The sequence below is a fragment of the Eumetopias jubatus genome, unplaced genomic scaffold, assembly GCF_037043125.1.
Source record: "Eumetopias jubatus isolate StellerSeaLion01/CBP00866 unplaced genomic scaffold, mEumJub1_p1.0 scaffold_13, whole genome shotgun sequence".
Classification (NCBI taxonomy): Eukaryota; Metazoa; Chordata; class Mammalia; order Carnivora; family Otariidae; genus Eumetopias; species Eumetopias jubatus.
This window is the reverse complement of record NW_028274819.1, coordinates 43,388,976-43,408,737: the sequence shown is the minus strand read 5'-3', so window position 1 is coordinate 43,408,737 and position 19,762 is coordinate 43,388,976. Positions and strand designations below refer to the sequence as shown.

Genomic DNA, 19,762 nt, shown 5'->3' with positions numbered 1-19,762 from the left:
CTACCCAAATATGTCCTTTCAAAAATCTCAGGATCATCCTCGTTCCTGATTAGTGTCTTAATTTCATATCAGACACCTGGTGATCATATGATGTAATTCCATAAAGGCAGGCTCAAACTTCAAGTTTGGATTTTGGTCATTGTGACCCTGTGGCTGATGAGAAATTTCTTTAGCACTATCATAGAAAGTCCGAAGTCCTGAGTTTCAGTTCATACCTCGAGCTTGAGAATTTGGGGATTATAGGGACATAAGTATCCATCCCTGAGATCCTTGGATTTCCCATATCCTTGCATTTAATGGGCATTTGGGTCCAGGTAACCAATTTTTTCCCGAGTGTCATAGTTGCTGGATTTCCATTCTGGAATGTTAATGGGTTTTTATGCTACTTACCACACATCAGCTAAATAAATATCCTAAATTTCCTTATTCTGAACATTTCTCTGACTAGCTGTCTCCTGCATTTCATTCATGGCATCCATCTGTGTATCAGTAAAAATTTGGCTGCAAGCAGTTGAAATGGACTTGGGTTCTGTCTTGCAGGAAAGCAATTTTTTTGGAAGAATATCAGAACCTCACTGAATTCTTGAATTCTCAGAATGTGGGGATAGCTTAGCTGAGTGGTTCTGGCTCAGGGTCTCTCTTGAGATTTCAGTTAAGATGTCAACCAGAGCTGCAGTCTCCAAAAAGTTGAATGGGGCTGGAGGATTTTCTCTAACCTCACTCATGTGACATTGACAGGAGGTTTCTCTTTCTTGTCATGTTGGCCTCTTCATAAGGTTGTTCATGTCCTGGTTTATCCCAGAGCAATTGATTGAAGGAGGAAGATGGCCTGGTGAGGGGAGAGAATGACAGTGCAAGATGGAAGCTGCAGTGTCTCTTGTATCTGAATTATTTCTGTTGTATTCTGCTCATCACACAGACCAACCCGAGTACAATGTGGGGAGAATTACACAAAGTGTGACTACTAGGAGCAGGGATCATTGGGGGCCATCTTTGAAGCTTCCTATTACAATGGAAGTGGAGGACAAAGCTAGGAAACAGGAAGAAAATAGGGATGCTCTTGAAAGCCAGACAATAAAACTTCAGAAAATGTCACAGTGGGAACAGAGATCTTTACATTGTTGCCACTGTGATGAATATGACCTTCACCCATTCTACATTGTTGGGTCACTCACTCAAGATTTAAAATCCTGAGAGATTTTTGAGCCCACTGCATGTGCTTGCATCCCCACTGTGATGGGTTAAGGAGAAATTTAGCTTCTGTTGTGAGAAGCAAGCACTACTTTCCACCAAGACTACACACAACAAGTAATTCTTCAAATGGGAGATCAGGGTGCTAATAGGAAAGAAAGGTTTGAAGCTAGATGTCTCCCTTCCCCCTCAAAAAAGACACTAGACACATTAGTCAATAGACAATATTCTATATAGTCACATAGAGTTGAGGACTCCTAAGTGGCTAACACAATCTATAGCTCTTATTGACCTATGCTGAATAATTAGATGTAGCAGTCATTGGAATTTGAATAGGAGGTAATGCAAATGTAGCAAGTGCCTTTCAGAGTTTGTTTTGAAGAAGAACAATCCTTTCTAAATAATAGCATCCATCTGATGATTCTTCAGTTGCCTCAAATCTGAGCCTCTAGAAAGATGGTAGAAGTCATCATACTTTAATCTATTGCAGACAAAGAGACAAAATTTCCAATATTTGGTATGTCTTGTGTTAGGGAATGATATTCTGCTTGTATCACTTTTAATTCTTATTCAATGAATATTGTGTATGGAGCTCACCTATAGGGATATGACAATAAAGGATAAAGCCAGAGCCCTTCTGTCGGAGATAAGGACTCTCCTATAGAGTAAGCTTATTCCTTGTTCCAGTTATCTGGGGAAACAGGCCTGCTTCTCAGATGAAACTAGTACTAGGGAGAAGAGTCCCAGGTAACCAGAAGGGAACTGATCTCGTCTTTGGCCTTGATTTCAGAGAAGGGATGTTAGGATGGCTAGAAGGAGGTTCACTGATGCTGGGTGTTAAGATGACACTGACCATGCGGAGGCAGGTTGGGAGCTGAGAAGGCAGGGCCCCAGGAAGGTGGCCAGTCTTTTGAAGCTAGTTGATGGTAGTCTGTCTAGGATGGAAATGAAATGTTATAGGCCTTTGAGTGAGCCCTGGGAATGAGCTCCTTGTGGTAACCCCAGCCTTGGACAGTAGAGCCAGACTTCTTATTCCCTCAGTTTTTATTTACCTGTTGTTCTCCATCTGGATTCAATAAAATCTATGAAAGTTCTGGGCAGTCTCAGCTGGGTGCCTAAAAAGAAGAGTCTGTGTTCTGCATGAGCTGGAGAGTCCATATATATATATAAAGCCATGCCCACTTTCTCTTGATTGGTGGGGTATTTGCATTAGGAATGCAGAATGAGGAAGTAAAGCTTAGTGAGAAGCACGAACATATCTCTCCATGTACTACTGAGGTCATGCCTGGAACATCACCCCTTCTGTCTGGGACTTCTCCAGCCAGACTGTGTTCAAGTTCTGGTGTCTGCTCCTGCTGCCTCCTTGAGACCCCAAACCTGAGCTGATATTGACTAGAGTGAGGATCTGGACATCTTGTTACTCAGATCCCAGAATGATGAGCTAAAGGCCTAAAAACTTTTCAAGGACGCATGAAAATGTTCTAGTTTCCAGAGTAAGTGATTGGCTTCAAAATATGAAAATTGTAAAACAAGATTAAAAAAACAGGTTTGTTTAAGTATCTACATGTCCATTGGTCTACTTCAACTCAACTCTTGTGTAGTTGCACATAAATTATATTTAATGTTAGATACAGGTGCATTTTAATATGATGTGGGTGAAGATGTCAACAACAAAAGTGTAGGGGCCTGGCAACCTCTTAAAATACCCTGTCTCCCCCAGTCCCTTCCTCTGAGTGCGAAACAGCCCCTTCTCCACCAGAGGGCGCACGAAGCAGACACTTAAGTTTGCTTTGCCAGGACCCCCTCCACGCAGTCTGTCCGGCAGGTCTCTCAGATTCACCTCTCATTCTTCCCTCTCTGGGCCTTGGTTTTCTGGTCTGTAAATTTGGGATAATGACTCCTTCCTCAACATCCTATCGAAGGCACTCAGGATTCAGGGGTAGATGGTAGTCCTTAAGGAAGAGAGAGACTAGAAATTTCTCCTTCTCTGGGGACCTGGTCTGAGATGCCCAGGGACTAGGAAAAAGGCAACCATAGTGAGACTTGTTTGGTTACCTTCAGTTTCCCTCAAAGGACACAGGCTGGGGCGGAGATGGAGGAGTAGTGGGAGTGGGGGGCACCAAGGGCATGAACTAAGCATCATGCATTCTGACACAGCACTGGTCTTCTTCTTGAACCTGTCTTTTCTAAGATTTATTATTTCAAAATGTTGTCTGAACTCAGAAGAGGCATAAAGTTCTCCCGGCTGGAGTTGGGGGATTGCGTGAAGACAAAATTAGGTTTTATGGAGGTTTTATGGAGGAGTTAGTCTTGAGCTCAATGTGGAAGGGTTGGCAGGGTTTTTTTTTTAATTAAAAATATTTTTTTAATTAAAAAAATTACTGAGAGGAGCCTAAGGAGACATGACAACTAAATGTAATGTGGTATCCTGGATGGGATCCTAGACTAGAAGACATTCGGTAAAATCTAAGGAAATTTGAGTAATATGGGCTTTAGTTAATAATAATGTATCCACAGTGGCTTGTTAAGTGTAGCAAATGTGCCATACCAATGTAAGCTGTTAACAATAGGGGAAGCCAGCTACAGGGTAGATGGGAAGTCTCTGTACTATCTTTAAAATTTTCTGGAAATCTAAAACCGTTTTAAAATTAAACATTTTAGGGTGCTTGGGTGGCTCAGTTGGTTAAGCGACTGCCTTCAGCTCAGGTCATGATCCTGGAGTCCCGGGATTGAGTCCTGCATTGGGCTCCCTGCTCGGCAGGGAGTTGGCTTCTCCCTCTGACCTTCCTGCCTCTCATGCTCTCTCTCTACCATTCTCTCTCTCTCTCAATAAATAAATAAAAATCTTTAAAAAAATAAAATTAAATTAAACGTTTATTTTAAAAAATACCTGTAATTATTAAATAAAAATATAGAAAATTTAGAAAATACAAGAAAGAAAAAAAAAGAAGAGGATGGACTGCATTTGTTAGTTATCTTACATGGCAGAGAAATCTACCATTAAGTTTGGTGCATATTCTTTCTTTTATATTCTATGTACATATTTACTTCTTTGAAACCTGTCTTTTTCAATGTGTATCTTTCTATGCCATTCAATATTCTTGTATTGCATTATTTTGTATGTCTACTTCACATTCCATTAAAGAAATGTGCCAAAGTCTATTTGATCAATTGCTGTATACATGGAAATTGTATATTTTTATTTTTAGATAGATTTTTATTATTGTGTAAAATGCTGTAATAATCAGCTTTGGAGCTAAATTTTGCAAAATATTCCTATTTCCTTAGAGGGAGTGTGCATGGACACAACCTGGGATTGTTTTAATCCAATTTTAATCTAATGTGATACATTATTATTTATCTTTTCTAGAAGTGGGATTGTAGAGTCAAAGAGTAAATGCATATCTAATTTTGCTAGATATAGGCAATATACCATTTTGCATTCCTGCCAGCCATGTGTGAGAGTTCTTGGGTTTCCCAGTCTTGCCAGCTGGATATATTGTCAAATTTCTGGATGAACTACACAGGAGACACAGAGTGACATAAAAAACAGACACAGAGGCTAAAATATAGGAGGAACAAATAGGAAGAGATGAGGACACACTTCCTAACAGTCAGAGCTGTCTAATGGTAACAATGGGCTTCTCAGGAAGTGATAGGCTCCCTGTCACTGGAGGTGTTCAAGGAGAGGCCAGATGACCATTCAATAGAATTTGGTGGAGATGTCCGCAACTTGGCCTCTGGACTAAAGACCTTCAATGCCTGGAGAAAAACACACAACCATATTCATTGATTGCCTCATTTTTTTTTTAAAGATTTTATTTATTTATTTGAGAGAGAGAATGAGAGCATGGGGGGGGAGGGTCAGAGGGAGAAGCAGACTCCCCGCTGAGCAGGGAGCCCGACGCGGGACTCGATCCCGGGACTCCAGGATCATGACCTGAGCTGAAGGCAGTCGCTTAACCAACTGAGCCAGCCAGGCGCCCCTGATTGCCTCATTTTGAATCCATGAATCCATGAGCCTGAGCCTTAATTAGTTTTGTTTTTTTTTTTCCTGCCAGGAAATCATGCCTTTAGTCCATTCACTCTCCCATATACTTCTAGATCATTATTTCACACCTTCTCAAAATTCCACCACCTTCTCCACCATCCTTATTCTCAGCTCCTGACCTTGCTTCCTATTCCATTGAGAAAATGACATCAATCAGAAGAGACCCTCCATAGACTCCACCAAAACTCCTATACACTGGTATATGATTCCTGGTACTCTTCTCCCACTAGTTGCCATAGATGAACTTTCCATGCTCCTAACTAGAGTCATTTCTTCCATTTGTGCAATAGATCCTATTCCCTTTCCACTACTCAAGGGCATTGCGCCAGTTATTCTCTATCTCTGCTCTCATCTTGTCCTAGGCTCCTCCTTCCCACCCTTGTTTACTCTGCTCCACTTCCCTAGTCTCTTGCTCTTGTTCAAACATTAGATTCATGCTTGCCTTAGAGTCTTTGCTTTGACTGTTTCCTTTTCTTGGGAAGTTCTTCTCCCAGATAACCATCTGAGTAACACATAACCCCCTCGCCTCTATTTACATTGATTGGATTAAAAAAGAGTCAACTGTAGGTTCTTTATAAGAAGTATCTAAAATGTAGGAATATAGAAAGGGCAAAAGTAAGAATGAACAATTTACCATGAAAAGAGTAACCAAAATAATGGTAGTGTAGCTATATTAATTTTGAATAAAATTGACTTTAAGTCAAAAAGCATCACAGAGATAATGAGGTCCTTATAATAGCAAAATTTAACATTTTCTGACAGGATGTAAGAATTCTAAATGTATATGCTCCTAATAACATAGCCTCAGAATATATAAAGTAGAAATCCACAATTATGGTGAGACATTTTGATACATCTCTCTTATTAATTATTTCCTAGTATGGGAATGCTTTATTTGTTTTTTTTTCTCTACTATTATACTGTGAGCATCCCAAGGTCAGAGACGGCCTTGATCACTTGTATCCCAAATGATGTGCATAGTGCCAGGCACAGGGCTGGTCTTCATTCATTGTTTGCTGGACTAAACTTCATCTGGCAATAGTGAGATCATTATGTTCTGAAATGGCACATTCTTTCTTTTGGAATGTTCTTTCTCTTAGAAGGGTCTTAATCTTCCGGACTATAACCTATCCTCTCCCCACTTTCCAGCTTTTCTAATGGGGCTTGGGCATGGATGGGTTCTGGAGAATTTCCCTCTGGGAAGAATGGGTGTGTCTGAGGTCAGACTCTTTATTTTTTTAATTAAATTTATTTTTAAAAGAATGTAACAGACACATACATTCCATTTTACTTTAAATCCTAAGAAGAAAGTTTATAACTTGAAAATGTAATTTGGGGGGTGGTGTAGAGTTGCATATTTAAAATATTTTCTTGTAGAAATAGACAGAATGACCTGAGTGTATAACCAAACCCAAGTTCGTGTGCCTGATGCACAACAAAGATAATCACTGAGGCATCAAGAATGCAGCAAAGAAAGGGTTTATTTGAGAAGCAGCCAAATGAAGAGATGGGAGTGCAGGGCTCAAATCTGCCTCTCCCAAGGACAGTCAGGAAAATTTAAAGGCAAATGAAAAGTTCTGGGTAAAAAGTTGCAGCTGAGCTTATTAGTCTGAAACTGTGATCAGTCCCATTAACCCTTTGGTTACTGGTTTCAATCTCCACTGTCCTTTGATCATTCCTCATTCTTGAGGGAATTGGGACGATGACCATTCTGGTTACTTCCTGGTGAGATGGGGTGAAGATTGGAGTTTCTGCACGCCTTTAGAAATATTCTTAGTTCCATGTTGAAACCCAACATTCTGCATTACCAAGATTTTTGTACTTTGGCCATTAGTTTTTCTACTATTTTTTACCTAGGGCCTTAGGGGACGTTTGTTGTAACAAAGTAGAATGGGTGTGTTTGAGGCCAGACCTTTTAAGCCAAAGGTAGGTATTAATTGCAGGGAATTTAAAGTAGACCAGTTGGGTTTTTTCCCCCCTACAGAGTCCTAGGCCAGGTATGGTTTCTATTAGAAGGTTTCTTTCTGGCTAATTATCCATTCATCCTCAATAATGTATCTGGAGGTTGGCATTAAGGCTTTTCAGTTATTCAGATTGTCAGAGTTTTCATTTACTGGTGATATTTTTTCTGGAAGCTTTTGTGGCAGCTGTTGCTTGTGCTTGATAGCATAGCTAAAGTTCTTGCCTCTGTCTTTGGCAAGCTCTTAGACAAAGGCTGTAAATCTGGGTCTGTCAAGACCATTATGGCAATTTAGTGGCTTCCTGGACTGTTTAGTGCTTCTATAGAGAGATTTAAATGAGAGGGAAGATGTGGGGATTGAGAGCGTTTGTAGATTGTGTTTATTTTCTGGGTTCTGGTTATTTTCCATTTGTCTTGGGCACCCTCCCCCACAGCTTCTCCATCTCTTTACCTGCTCTGTGTCCTGAGGAGCTGGTCCTCGGATCACACCACCAGGCCTCTCTGGTTGGATTCTGTCAATGGAGGCACTGGCTGGAGATCAGAAGAAGAGAGAGGTTAGGGAATTCCTTCCTCGCTTGTTGTTGTAGTTTTGAGATGATCTCTTACATGGCTGTACAGCCTGTTCCATGGTTATATTGGAACACCAGCAAGCTTTTTCCCCCCTGTTTCTCTAGGCTTAGAGGTGATAACAGCTTCCCCACTTGTCAGTACCTGGGTGCCTCAAAACTGTTGTTTTACTCTTAACCCTGACATAAATAGCCCTTCATTAAATTGTCTTCCAAGTCCCATCTGAGTGGATGTTTTTTTTCCCTTCTGGTACCTGCCGGGGCTGTGAATATAAACAGGATATTCATTCTGCCTGAATGATGACCTCTTTCCTTAGTTCATGGCCTCAGAGTCCTTGTCAGATACACCTGGGAGAACTCTTAGACCAGATCTCAGATGCTATAGACTTGGCAACCCAGTGAAAGAAAGACACTTACTTATGGTCACAGAGGCAAAAGATAAGGCTAGGATCCTTATCTCCTGTGCTGTGCTCTTCCCACCAACGGCTGGACCTTCTCTTGATGCTGTATTCTGCAAGGAGACATGGGGAGGATATATAAATTAGGACTTTTTAACGTGTAAGCAAAAGAAACAAAAACTCAAGCCAGCGTAGGAGAAATAAAAAAAAAATAAAGAAGATGTGGTATATATATACAATGGAATATTATGCAGCCATCAAAAAATGAACTCTTGCCATTTGCAATGATGTGGATGAAACTAGAGGGTATTATGCTAAGCGAAATAAGTCAATCAGAAAAAGACATGTATCATATGATCTCACTGATATGAGGAATTCTTAATCTCAGGAAACAAACTGAGGGTTGCTGGAGTGGTGGGGGGTGGGAGGGATGGGGTGGCTGGGTGATAGACATTGGGGCGGGTATATGCTATGGTGAGTGTTATGAATTGTGTAAGACTGATGAATCACAGATCTGTACCTCTGAAACAAATAATACATTATATGTTAAAAAAAAAAGAAAGAAGAAGAAGATAGTAGGAAGGCAAAAATGAAGGGGGAGAAATCGGAGGGGGAGACGAACCATGAGAGACTATGGACTCTGAGAAACAAACTGAGGGTTCTAGAGGGGAGGGGGGGTTGGGGGGATGGGTTGGCCTGGTAGTGGGTATTAAAGAGGGCATGTATTGAATGGAGCACTGGGTGTTATACGCAAACAATGAATCATGGAACACTACATCAAAAACTAATGATGTAATGTATGGCGATTAACATAACATAATAATAACAATTTAAAAAGTAAAAAAAAAAGTTGTCTCATGGAACTTCCGGGACAGGGAAGCTGTTAGGTCTCATAAACCAGGGGTGCAAATGCTCTTCTCAGGGAAAAATTTTGGAAACCCAAGTTCTCTTCCTTTTAGGGGCTAGGTATTCTGTCTAGCTTCCTTTATCATTTCAGCGTCTGATTCCTGGATGATCTCTGCCACTTCTCTGCTCTGCTACATGGGGTTCTACCATGCTTGAACCATTCCACAGAAGTTTCTGGAATTTCTTGTATGTGCCAGGCACTGAACTAGAAGATAGGGCCTCTGTTCTTGTGGAGCAGAAGGTGAGAAAGGTAATCAAACAAATAAATAAACAAGGAAATTTCAGAGAGTGATAAATGGTATTAACAGGAGAGAATAACAGGGGAAGTTTCTTTTTGTTTGGGTGGTCAGGGAAGACCTCTCTCAGGAATATGGTATGATCTGAGACCCTAATGGAGAGAAGAACCATGTAGAGTTTTGTGAGCCAGTGTAAAGGGTCTAGAACTTTTATTCTAAGTGCAAAAGGATGTGATCTCATTTACATTGTTGAAGGATGACTCTGACTGCTTTGTGGTTAATGGAGTCTAGATGGTTATGGATTCAATATGGAAGTAGAACAGATAGGGTATACTGACTAGCTGGATGTTGGAGGAGGGGGATGATGAGTTAAGAGGAATTAAAAGATGACTTTTATTTTGTTTTTGATTTGATTTATTTGCTTTTGATTAGCTGGATAGAGGTGGTACCATTTAATGACTTGCTTTGATTCCAACTCACAACCAGTTCCAGAGTCTTCCACTCTCTGGGTGGGGAAAGTTCTTCTCCCCTGACCATATCTATTGACAGACCCTGTTCTGTCTGGGAATCTGGGCCATGTTCTTCCAGGGCTGGGAGCAAAATTCTTCAGAGAAGCACCACACAGGGCCTTACTTAGGACATCCTCCAACCATAGTGAGGCAGGGTCCCAGCCATTTCCCCTTCTCCCCACAGATGGTAAGCTCCTTGCAGTCCCCATTTAGGACACCTCTCAGCTCTTATCTCCAAACTCAGATCTAGAGTTACTGAGTTCTGGCTTGTGTAATTGCTCTCTCTGGCTTCATTTCTTTCTTTCTTTTTTTTTTTTTGAAAGATTTTATTTATTTGACAGAGAGAGACACAGTGAGAGAGGGAACACAAACAGGGGGAGTGGGAGAGGAAGAATCAGGCTTCCCGCCGAGCAGAGAGCCTAATATGGGGCTCGATCCCAGGACCCTGGGACCATGACCTGAGCCGAAGGCAGATGCCCAAAGACTGAGCCACCCAGGCACCGCTAGCTTCATTTCAAATGTATGTTTTTCAACTCTAGCCTGGCCATGATTGTCATTCCTAATTTGCTACTTTCCCTGCTTCCCAGGGGAGCTGGGCTGTTTCTTCCTTGACTCCTCAAGGCCCTGTCCCTATGTTGGTCTCCCACTTTAGAAAAGGACCCTCCCGCTCTCCTTTCCCATCCTATCTGAGCTAGCCCCTGGCCATCTGTCTCAGCAGCAGCAGGTATCCTTCCCCTGCCCTGGGTGAACCTCTGCACCTGTATTCTTGTGTTGTACCTTGTGAAACTTGTAGGGTCTAGAGTCAGTCAAACCCAGGTTGGGTTTGAATCTTTGATCTTTCACTCCCTGGCTATGTGATCTTAGGAGAGCTATTTAATCTTTCTTAGTCCCTGTTTTCTCACCTCTAAAGTGGGTATAGTAATAACTATATCATTAGATCACGGTGAGACATAAACAAGGTAAACCATGATATACAGGAAGAAATTAATGCCTGTTCATATAACAGTAGTTCTTTTTATTATTATTTTGTCCCTCTTCCCAAGGCCTCACTTTTTTTTTTTTTTTGGCATGGAGCCCAATGTGGGGCTTGAACTCACAACCCTGAGATCAATATCTGAGCTGAGATCAAGTCGTACACTCAACTGACTCAGCCACCCAAGTGCCCCAAGACCTCACTTTTTAAATTACCCTCAAATCTCATCTTCTTCCTGAACCTGGGAGCACAAGAAGCAGAGAAAATAGTGGACTCACACTGGAGAGGCTGAAGTGGCTTCTAGAGCCAGGTCCTTGGCAGGCTTCTTTCTAGAAGGATTCCTGAAGCTGTCCCCAGGCCAGCCAGAGCAAGCTTCAGAGAATCCAAACAGCCAGGCAATGTCCACTGAGTCATTCCCTCAATCAGACACCAAGACAGTGACAGGAAATTTCTCTGCTGTATCTCTGATGAGCTTGTCCTGCTGGTTTTGGAAAGATGTTGGCCCCTTAGACTTTGGAAAGAGGGCCTCTGTCTTAGCTCAAGATGCATGGTTGTAGCTCTGATGCCCAAAATTCCCAGGAGCATGGGACTAAGGAGGCTGGTCAGGAAGGAGTGTGACTGGGCACACCGCTGGTGCTGGTCTTGGCACCCAGATGAACTTTCCTCCTGGGCCAAACAACATTTGATTCGTTGTCAGGGAGGCAGAAACTACAGCCCCTCCTACTAGAATGGCAGTCTTCGAAGTTTAGGGGACATTGGTATCACCTGGAAGGTTTGTGAAGCCATTGCTTGTTGGACCCTAGCCCCAGAGTTTCTGATTCAGCAGTTCTGAGGGGAGACCTAAGGATTTGCATTTCCTATACAAGCCCAGGGTCACTGATGCTGTTGCTTGGGATCATCTTGGAAAAACCACTGCCCAGGGGAATTGCTTGTTTCCATGCTCATTCATTCTTTTGCAGCCCATCTGAGAGCTGGACATAGGGGCAAGACAAAGGGGTGGGGGTCTTGGGTTCTTATTTCTATTAACTTGCTCTGTGGCTGTATTTCTGAAGGTGGTTTTGGTTGGGAGTAATGGAAAATAGCTTTTTACTTTAAGGCAGGGAATATGTGGGGAGGATGGTTGGGAATCTCTCTAAATTCAATGAAGGGCTGAACAATTCAGGCTTAGGAAGGGCAGGGCAACATTGGGGCCCTCCGTGCCTGGAATTCATGTGCCTTTTGTCCAGGGCACTCCAGTCCAGTGTTCTGGCCATGAATAACCTCTAGTCCAGCCTATTTAAATTCCAGATGCTGCTAAGAGGTATTATAATTGATCCATGAAGGGCAGAACCTTCCTGCCTTCTCTCTCTTAACCAGTAAGCCATTGCAGGTGTTGGTGGAAAGGCCACAGGAAGAGGTCTAGAAAACAGATAGGGCTGCCCTAAGCCCCCACCACCCTGAACTGAGCAGCTGTGACCCCACAAGGGGCCAACCACAGTGATGGTGACCAAGATTCTTCCCTTCACAGGGCCTCAGTTTCCCTATCTGTACAATGATGTGTTTGGGTTAGAACTTCACTACTGGATCAGTGTTTCTTTCTCAAAAATGGGCCTGCATCACAATTCCTTGGGGTGCTTGAAAATAGAGATCCACATGCTCCATGGTGTGCTAATAAATGGTCCACAACAGACTTTCTAAAACAAAGCAAAGCGAAGTATAACAAAACAAAACACCCCGATTTGTAATGTTTGCCCAATTTCTGTGGTGTAAACAAACATTCCCACCAGAGCCAGTTTCAAGCTAGCAAAGTGAAGTCACAGAACAGGGAGTTGGGAAAGAGAGGTAGGTGCACCGGGGGCTCCAGCTCTTCACTGGCTGACAGAATCAGAACCTCTGAAGGAGCCCTGGGCATCTGCATCCCTCCCCCCCAAGGTGATTCTGGTGGATAATGCAATTTCCGAACCCCTGCATCCAGAGATCTCTGAGGACCTTTCTGGCCATTACACTGCCTCGTTCTAATTATATTACAAATTCTCACACTGGCTCTGGAAGTTGGGGGAAGTTTTCCCTTTGAGAGCGTTGCAGAAGAAATCCTGGGGAGTTCGATGGGCCAAGTGAGTCAATGGTATGCCCACAGCAGCCTGTCTGGGACTCTAAGTCCAGGTTCACCTCTCCCTGTTCTCCCGGAGTGCCCTGTCGTGCCATTACACCCGGAGGCAGGGCACCATTTTGGTGTGCACACCTCGGGGATGGAGATAGGGGCTGCAGGACATGAGGGGGCAGCTGTGGGTCCTGGGACCCTTGCCCAGCTCTCATCTCTCTGGGTGCCCTGGCCTTCCTGCTGCTGTCATCACGATGTTGTCATCTGGTATCTCCAGCCCCAGGACCGAGAGCCTGCCTGGTTGGCAGTTATTTCTGTGCACGTCCTTCATCTTGATAACCCTCTCTGAGCCGTTAGAGCACAGAGTGGGGGATGTCCTCTCTCACTTGGGAAGTGCCGAGGCAGAGGGACCATCGGGGAGCCCACAGGAGATGTAGTAAGGGACAGCAGGGCCTGCACAGAAGCTGGGAAGATGGAGGTTGGGGAGCAGAAAGTGCAAATGACTCCTGGGATGTGAATTCTTTCTTTAGGGACCTTGCAGAAGGATCCATTTGTACTCTGAAGTTAGGTTGCACATTTACTTTTGAGCTGGAATGACCTCTGACTTTCTCTTATTCTATAAAGCAGGAGTTCTCATAGCGTGGCACCCAAATGGGTAGCATCTGAAGTTTTTAGAAATGCAAATTCGCTGACTCAGGATGTCTTCACCTCTTAGAGCCCTTGCCTGACAATGTGATGCCAGGCTCATTTGTGGGGGTTTAGCATTCCTCTCTCCTAAAAACCTTTTCCAATCCAGATGCCCCATGGGACTGCCCTGCTGAGCTCTCCTCAGACTACAGTGTGAATGGGCTTGTGACGGCACGCACAGGGGATTCTGGATGGGGAAGGGAGCGAGAAACAACAAGAGACAATGGAGATGAGCCTGATTATGACAGACCTTCCTGGGTGTTCTCTAGTGGGGCTGCTTGGGAGGAGGCCCAGGGCCAGCATAGCCTCTGCTTGGGGATGTCCAGCTTAGCGTGGAAGCTTTAAGCAGTGGACACGTTCTTAGATGCCAAATTCTTCTGTCCTTCTGCAGGCCTGTTCTCTTAACTCCCTCGGCTCTGGTCCTGCCCTGTCTTCTCCTCCATTCCCCCTGCCACCAAAGTCTTGCCATGTCTGTAATGTGGCTCCAGCTCTCTCTGGCAACGCATGCTCTGTTCTGCTTGAGGCTCTCGTGCTGTACCCCGCCTCCGGGGCTTGTCCACCTCATCTGGTCCTGGAGGCTGGGAGCCCTCCCAGGTCAGCTCCTCCACAGTGCCCAGAGTCTCTAAGGTACTCCCTACAGATCCCTTCTGCAAAGTGCACCTGCGCCTCCTTCCACTGACCTTGTAGCGGATGCTAGGCAAATCAGATTTGGAGCTGAGGACGGAGGGCTGACTACTGACCTGACTGACTGAGCGGTAAACCTGAAAGCTTCCCTCCATTTAGGTCTGAACTTGCCCTTCCTAAAGTGATTTGTGAAGTTGGTGGAGCCGGAAGGGAAGAAGAACATGAGTCAGGCTACAGGGGACCTTTGCGTGAGGCAGCTCCGGACAACTCCTGAGGCTTCTTTTGGTAGAAGAAACTACAGTTGTTCCTCTGTGTGTGCGCAGGCGCGTGTGGACATGTATCGCCTTGCCTGTGTGTCTTCATGCTCATCTATGAGGGTTCCTGTACGTATCTGTGTAAAGTCTCCCTGCATCTCACAAGCTGTGAGGCCACAGGCAGGTGATTTAAACCATTTGTCCTCCATTTTCCTTGTCTGTATAATGGGATAATAGTAACTTCCACAAAAAGTGACCATGGTGGCAAAATGAAGGCATAAACCCCTTCGACAGTTCTTAGTATTCATGGGTTGGGCTATTGTTACTAGATGCCTTATACCAGTGATTAAGCCTCCCTGTGCCTCAGTTTCCTCATGTGTACATTGGGGATAATACCAACCCAGGGTTGTTGTGGGGATCAGGGAAGTTGCTATCTGCAAAGTATTTAGTACCGTGCCCTAAGTATTAGTGATTAGAGTGCCCATTATCTTTCTGTGAACGGTTGTATCTGGGTGAGAATCTCTGAATTTGTGAATGTCTCTGGGCAAGTCTCTCTGCTCGTGTGTGTATACACATATGTGCATATGGTGTATCTATGTTTATATGGCCAGGAGGCCTCTTGTCTCTGGGTGGAGTTTGCTGTTGGCCCAAGCCTGGACTCCGTAAGCCAGCCAGGCCGGCGCTAGGGATGGAATTTCCATTAAGAATTGAACAAGACAGCCCTGGGAAGCCAGGCAGACAGAGGGGAGGGGGTCAAGGGGGGTGATGTTCCAGCTCTGAGCTCCCTCGGGCAGCCTCAATTCTGAACTGCCTTGGAGAAGGCCTCTGCCACCTTTGCCTTGAGCTGCAGGCCTTGCTGGAGCCATGGCCCAGAAGGATGGGCAAGGAGAGAGGAGTTGCCTGCAGGGGCCTCCATAGGGAGATTTGGAGTTGCTGCAGCCAAGACTGGAGCCATGAGGCGGCTTCCTGGGAATGGAGAGGTGGCCAGCGAGGGTAGAGGCAGCTGGGGCCTATGGGGCCAACAGGAGGCCAGGAGGCTGGACTGTGCCGTAGGTATCTGGGAAAGTGTGTGTGTGTGTGTGTGTGTGTGTGTGTGTGTGTGTGTGTGTGTTGGGGAATGCAGGGTGGGGGACATTCATACAAATGCCCTAAAGGAACCTCTAACAAACCAAGTCTGTTCCTCTCTTGCTCTAAAACCCAGGCACAAAATTTGGTCCTGGAAATAAAAGATTTCTGAGGCTTTTTGCCAGTATTTATCCTATTTATGATCTAAGCCTCATTCCATTACTAGCATACTAAAAAATATCTTGGCTTTCCAGGTACTTTTACATTCCTGATCTCATCTCATACTTCCTACACCCTCCGAGCTAGGCAGAATTATTATGATTCCCTTTGTAAACATGGGAAAACTGAGTCGTAGAGAGGTTAAGTGACTTGTCTAAGGACACACAGCTAGAAAGCAGTAGAGGCAGGATGCAAAGTCAGGTCTCTTTGAGGAGAAAGCCCAGACTATTTTTGTTATACAACACATCTACCAGGAACAGGCACAGAGAAAAGATTCTGCAAAGCATGCCCATTTGAGGAAGGCTGTGGCCCCGGTGTTAATGCCCAGCCATGTAGGTGGCTGGGCCCCCAGTTCTGTTCTCAGGCTCTGAGACAGATGTGGTTGAGATAGGAACTGAAGCTCCTCTCAAGGGACTGGGGAGTGGAATCAGGCTCCCCTGGATAGTTGGAAGCTCCTGGCAATGTTGGCTCATCTGAATGACTTGGGCACCCAGAGCCTGGGGTTCCCAGAGAGCTGAGGCAGTTGAGTTAATGTGAGGAGCTGTGATGTGTCCCGGGTCAGGGTGCAATTGTCCTTGTTAGCCCGGGCCTGAAAAAGGGAACAAGGGTATTAGCATCAAGGAAGAGGAGGCTGAGATGGCACCTTGGAGCAGTCATTCTGTCATGGAGATGCAGCTGCCCTCTTTCCCTCTGAATGTGTGCTGTGAGCATACTGAGATAGTTTACATATGAGGGATTTAGGTTAGATGCCAAGGAGAACTTCCTGCCAACTGGAGGGTGCAAGCTTAGGAACGGGGCCCAAGGGAGGCTAGGGGCTGACTTACGTTAGTGATCCCCCAGAGAGGGTAGAGGCCCTTCAGGCCCCATTGGATTCCTGGCAGGGTGGAGGGACTTGGATGGAATGACCTTGCAGCTTCCTTCCAATTCAGGAATGCAACATTCCTGAGCTTTTGGGTAGGAATCAGCCTTCTTTTCTAGACTTAGCCATCTGACACAAAGCCATCCAGAGGGAAGTTTGATGTGTCCCAAGTTAAAAGGAGTCTCAACAAACACCCTCTGTCATTTTTGGCAGGTCGGTGGTCTGGAGGTCGGTGATCTTATATGGGTGACTTAGATTCCAAAGGGAAGCACCTGTGGTGAATGAACCCAGGCACATTCCAGGCTTTTGGGGACTGCTCAAATTTTGGCGGCTCCCTCCGCAGAGCCTGTGAACCGCACCCAAACCCCTCCTTGTTTTGTTTCAGCTCCAAGGGAAGCGCTCGCTGCTCCTTCCCTTCCCCTCTCCAGATGTTGGCATGAGGGGCACACGTGGGCACCCCTGCCTCGTCGGCTCCGGGGTGCTTCCCAGCCCTGACTCCCGCAATCCCCCGGGGTGAGCCAGGTCTCTAATTAAGCCTGACCGCGGCCCCATTCCAGCGCTCCCCACAGAAGAGAGCGCGATGTCTCCACTGCTGGGGGCACCAAAATAGCTTTGCAGCCCGGCGGAGACTCCCGGCGGCGGTGGCGGGACAGAGCCTTGGCAGGGGGCGCGCTGTCGTGGAAGGTCCTGCGGCCGCCGCCGGGGAGTGGGCGGGCTGGGGCCGCACGGGGCGGGGGCGCGGGGCGGCGGGCGGCCCCTCGGCTGGCCCGGCCTCTGGAGCCCCAGCTGCGCCCCTGCTACGGCTGGCCGCCGCGCGCGCACCCGGCTCGCCGCCCCGCTCCCTCGCAGTGAGTAGACCCCCTGGGCCGGCTGATCTGGGGCCCTGATGGTCGGACGGCCTAGTGGGGGACCCAGCGTGCTTGCCACTCTTTGGACGGTAGGTGTAGGAGTGGCAGTGGGCCGTGGGAGGGAGTGTTAGCCTGTGGAACTTTCTAGCATGTGTCCCAGAGGAGGAGTACGAGTGACAGAGCATGTCCGTGTGTGGGGGAACGTACAGGTAGGTGGGCCTGGAGTGTGCCCGCAGGTGGCACGTGTGTCTCTTTCCTGGAATTACATTCGTGTGTGGGGTAGGAAGGCTGCAGGTGGGCTGAGAGAGTGCACATGGGGTGTGTGTGGGGGGTACGGATGGATGTGTGTGCGTGAGCCCATGAAGACAGAGTAAGAATAGAGTTATCTGAAGTCCGACTTTCTAGGGTGACCGGCTTGTCCCCAGCTGGGGTGTCTTCTCTGTGGGTCATTCGGTGGCTTTGGTTTTTCACGGCTGTAAGCAGGGCGGGAGCTCAGAGTCTTTGGCCAACACTGGAGTAGATGGGGCTCTGAGGGACCCAGCTGGCCGGCCAGGGTGAGGAGACAGCTTGGGGGACCCACTGTCATGGCAGAAGAGGCAAGACAGTGAGAGCAGGTGGGCAGACCACATAGTCGTGTGCACTCACAAACGCTGATAGGGCACTCACACCCACATCCTCACAGCTGCTCATGAGTACACACATTCCTACCCACACAGGCTAGTCTTGCATGCACTTCCAGTCAGGACATCCATGCAGACATTCACATACTTTCAACACGTACACCTGTGGACAGTGACATGTATGCAACACGTACCTACAAGTGTAGAATATGCATATGCACAAACATGCCCCCCTGGCTTACTGTACCCTCAGCCTCCAGACCCCCTTTTTGGGTCCCCTTTAGCCTACATATGGTACCTTGGCCAATGAGTCCAAGAAACTGGCCAGAGTAGGGACTATCTTAAGTAAGGGACTTTGGCTGTGGGTTCAGGGAAAATGATAACACAGTGCCTTTGGGATTTCCCATTTGTTCTAGCACAAAGGCTGCCCGTGTAGACTGGGGCTTAAGGGTCTGGACTTAGAAGCAGATTTTACCCTCTTACAAATGAAAAGGTCAGACTTGCAGGCTGAGGCAGAGCAAGGCATCTGTCATTTGCTCTAGGCTCTAGTTTGCACTCTGGATTCTCCCTGCTGTGGAAAAACCATGAGCCTTCTGTGGGCTGGGGCCATGCAGTCATTTGACAGGGAGGGACAGTGAGTTGAGCTGGACTGAATCTTTCCCTTTGGTTTTAGTCAGCCCTGTTTTGAGTCTCCCATCTCAGCTAGCCTAAAAGAGCTGGCTTTGGCTTTGTTCCTCTCCCTTCCCCCAGTGGTTATCTCTTTCCTTGACAGAATCTTGTTCTCCCTGATCTCAGTGGGGATGCCCAGACGTGCATCGTTCAGATGACATGGACTTTACCTTACTTAGTGTTTATGGTTTAGTCCAAGGAGTGCCTGAGCTCTCACCCTACCAAGTCTCCTTATATGCAGGGGAGAGATGATCTTCAGCCATTTCCTGAGTGGGATGCAGGGATCTATTCTCCCCTGCCCTGGTCCTCAGCCTGACCCCTGAGGATGGTTCAGTAAGGGCGGGCTGAAGTCAGCCTGGCAGCCCTCTCGCAGAGTGAAGGAAGTCTGCATACCTTCCCCAGCCTTCCCCTTTGTAGGGGCCCCAGCCACCACAGGACTCAAGACAAGACTGGAAAACTGGAGGACTCATGGTGACTCAGTCCTGGTCTATTTCCTTTTTTCCCCCTCTTAATCAAATACATATACCTGCCAGTCAGAACTTCAGAGCAACCATGCGGAATCATAGAGCATCAGGACAACCCCACTAAGTTCACATAGTTCCAGTTTAAAGAGGAGAAGTCAGACATCAGAATAATAGTAATAATGACATGTGTAATAATGGTAATAGAAACATTGATGGAATCTTTAGTATATGCTTTATTTCATTTACTTTTCACAACAACTTTCTTTCTTAGGTTAATAGTCCCATTTTTTTTTTTTCCTGACAAGGAAACTGAGGTGGAGGGTACTCAAGGGATTTCTGCAGGTCTCTGTGACTCCTGAGCTCATGACCGAACCTGGGGGTTTCTCTTCCTGCTCTAGCTGCCCGGAAGCTCTTTGTCTATCCTATTGCTCCAGTGTAGTAATTGTGTTCATTGGAACCCTGGCTTCACTTTTAATTTCTGCTTTAACAACTACATAGTATACACATCTTTAAATGTAAACTCCCACATTCTTTGTAGAAAGAGATCAGAATAAATAAATGAATAACCAGCAATTAAGCCTTC

The 19,762-nt window shown here is 46.0% G+C and overlaps 1 protein-coding gene across 1 annotated transcript in view; it reads left to right on the top strand.

Annotated features, from left to right (window-relative positions):
• The first annotated feature begins 15,388 nt into the window (after positions 1-15,388).
• Positions 15,389-19,762, top strand: part of INSC (INSC spindle orientation adaptor protein) — a 119,241-nt gene continuing 114,867 nt past the window's right edge. The window contains exon 1 of the mRNA XM_028116993.1: positions 15,389-15,484. Within this exon, the coding sequence (XP_027972794.1) occupies positions 15,389-15,484 (96 nt within the window). The remainder of the gene's footprint in view (positions 15,485-19,762) is intronic.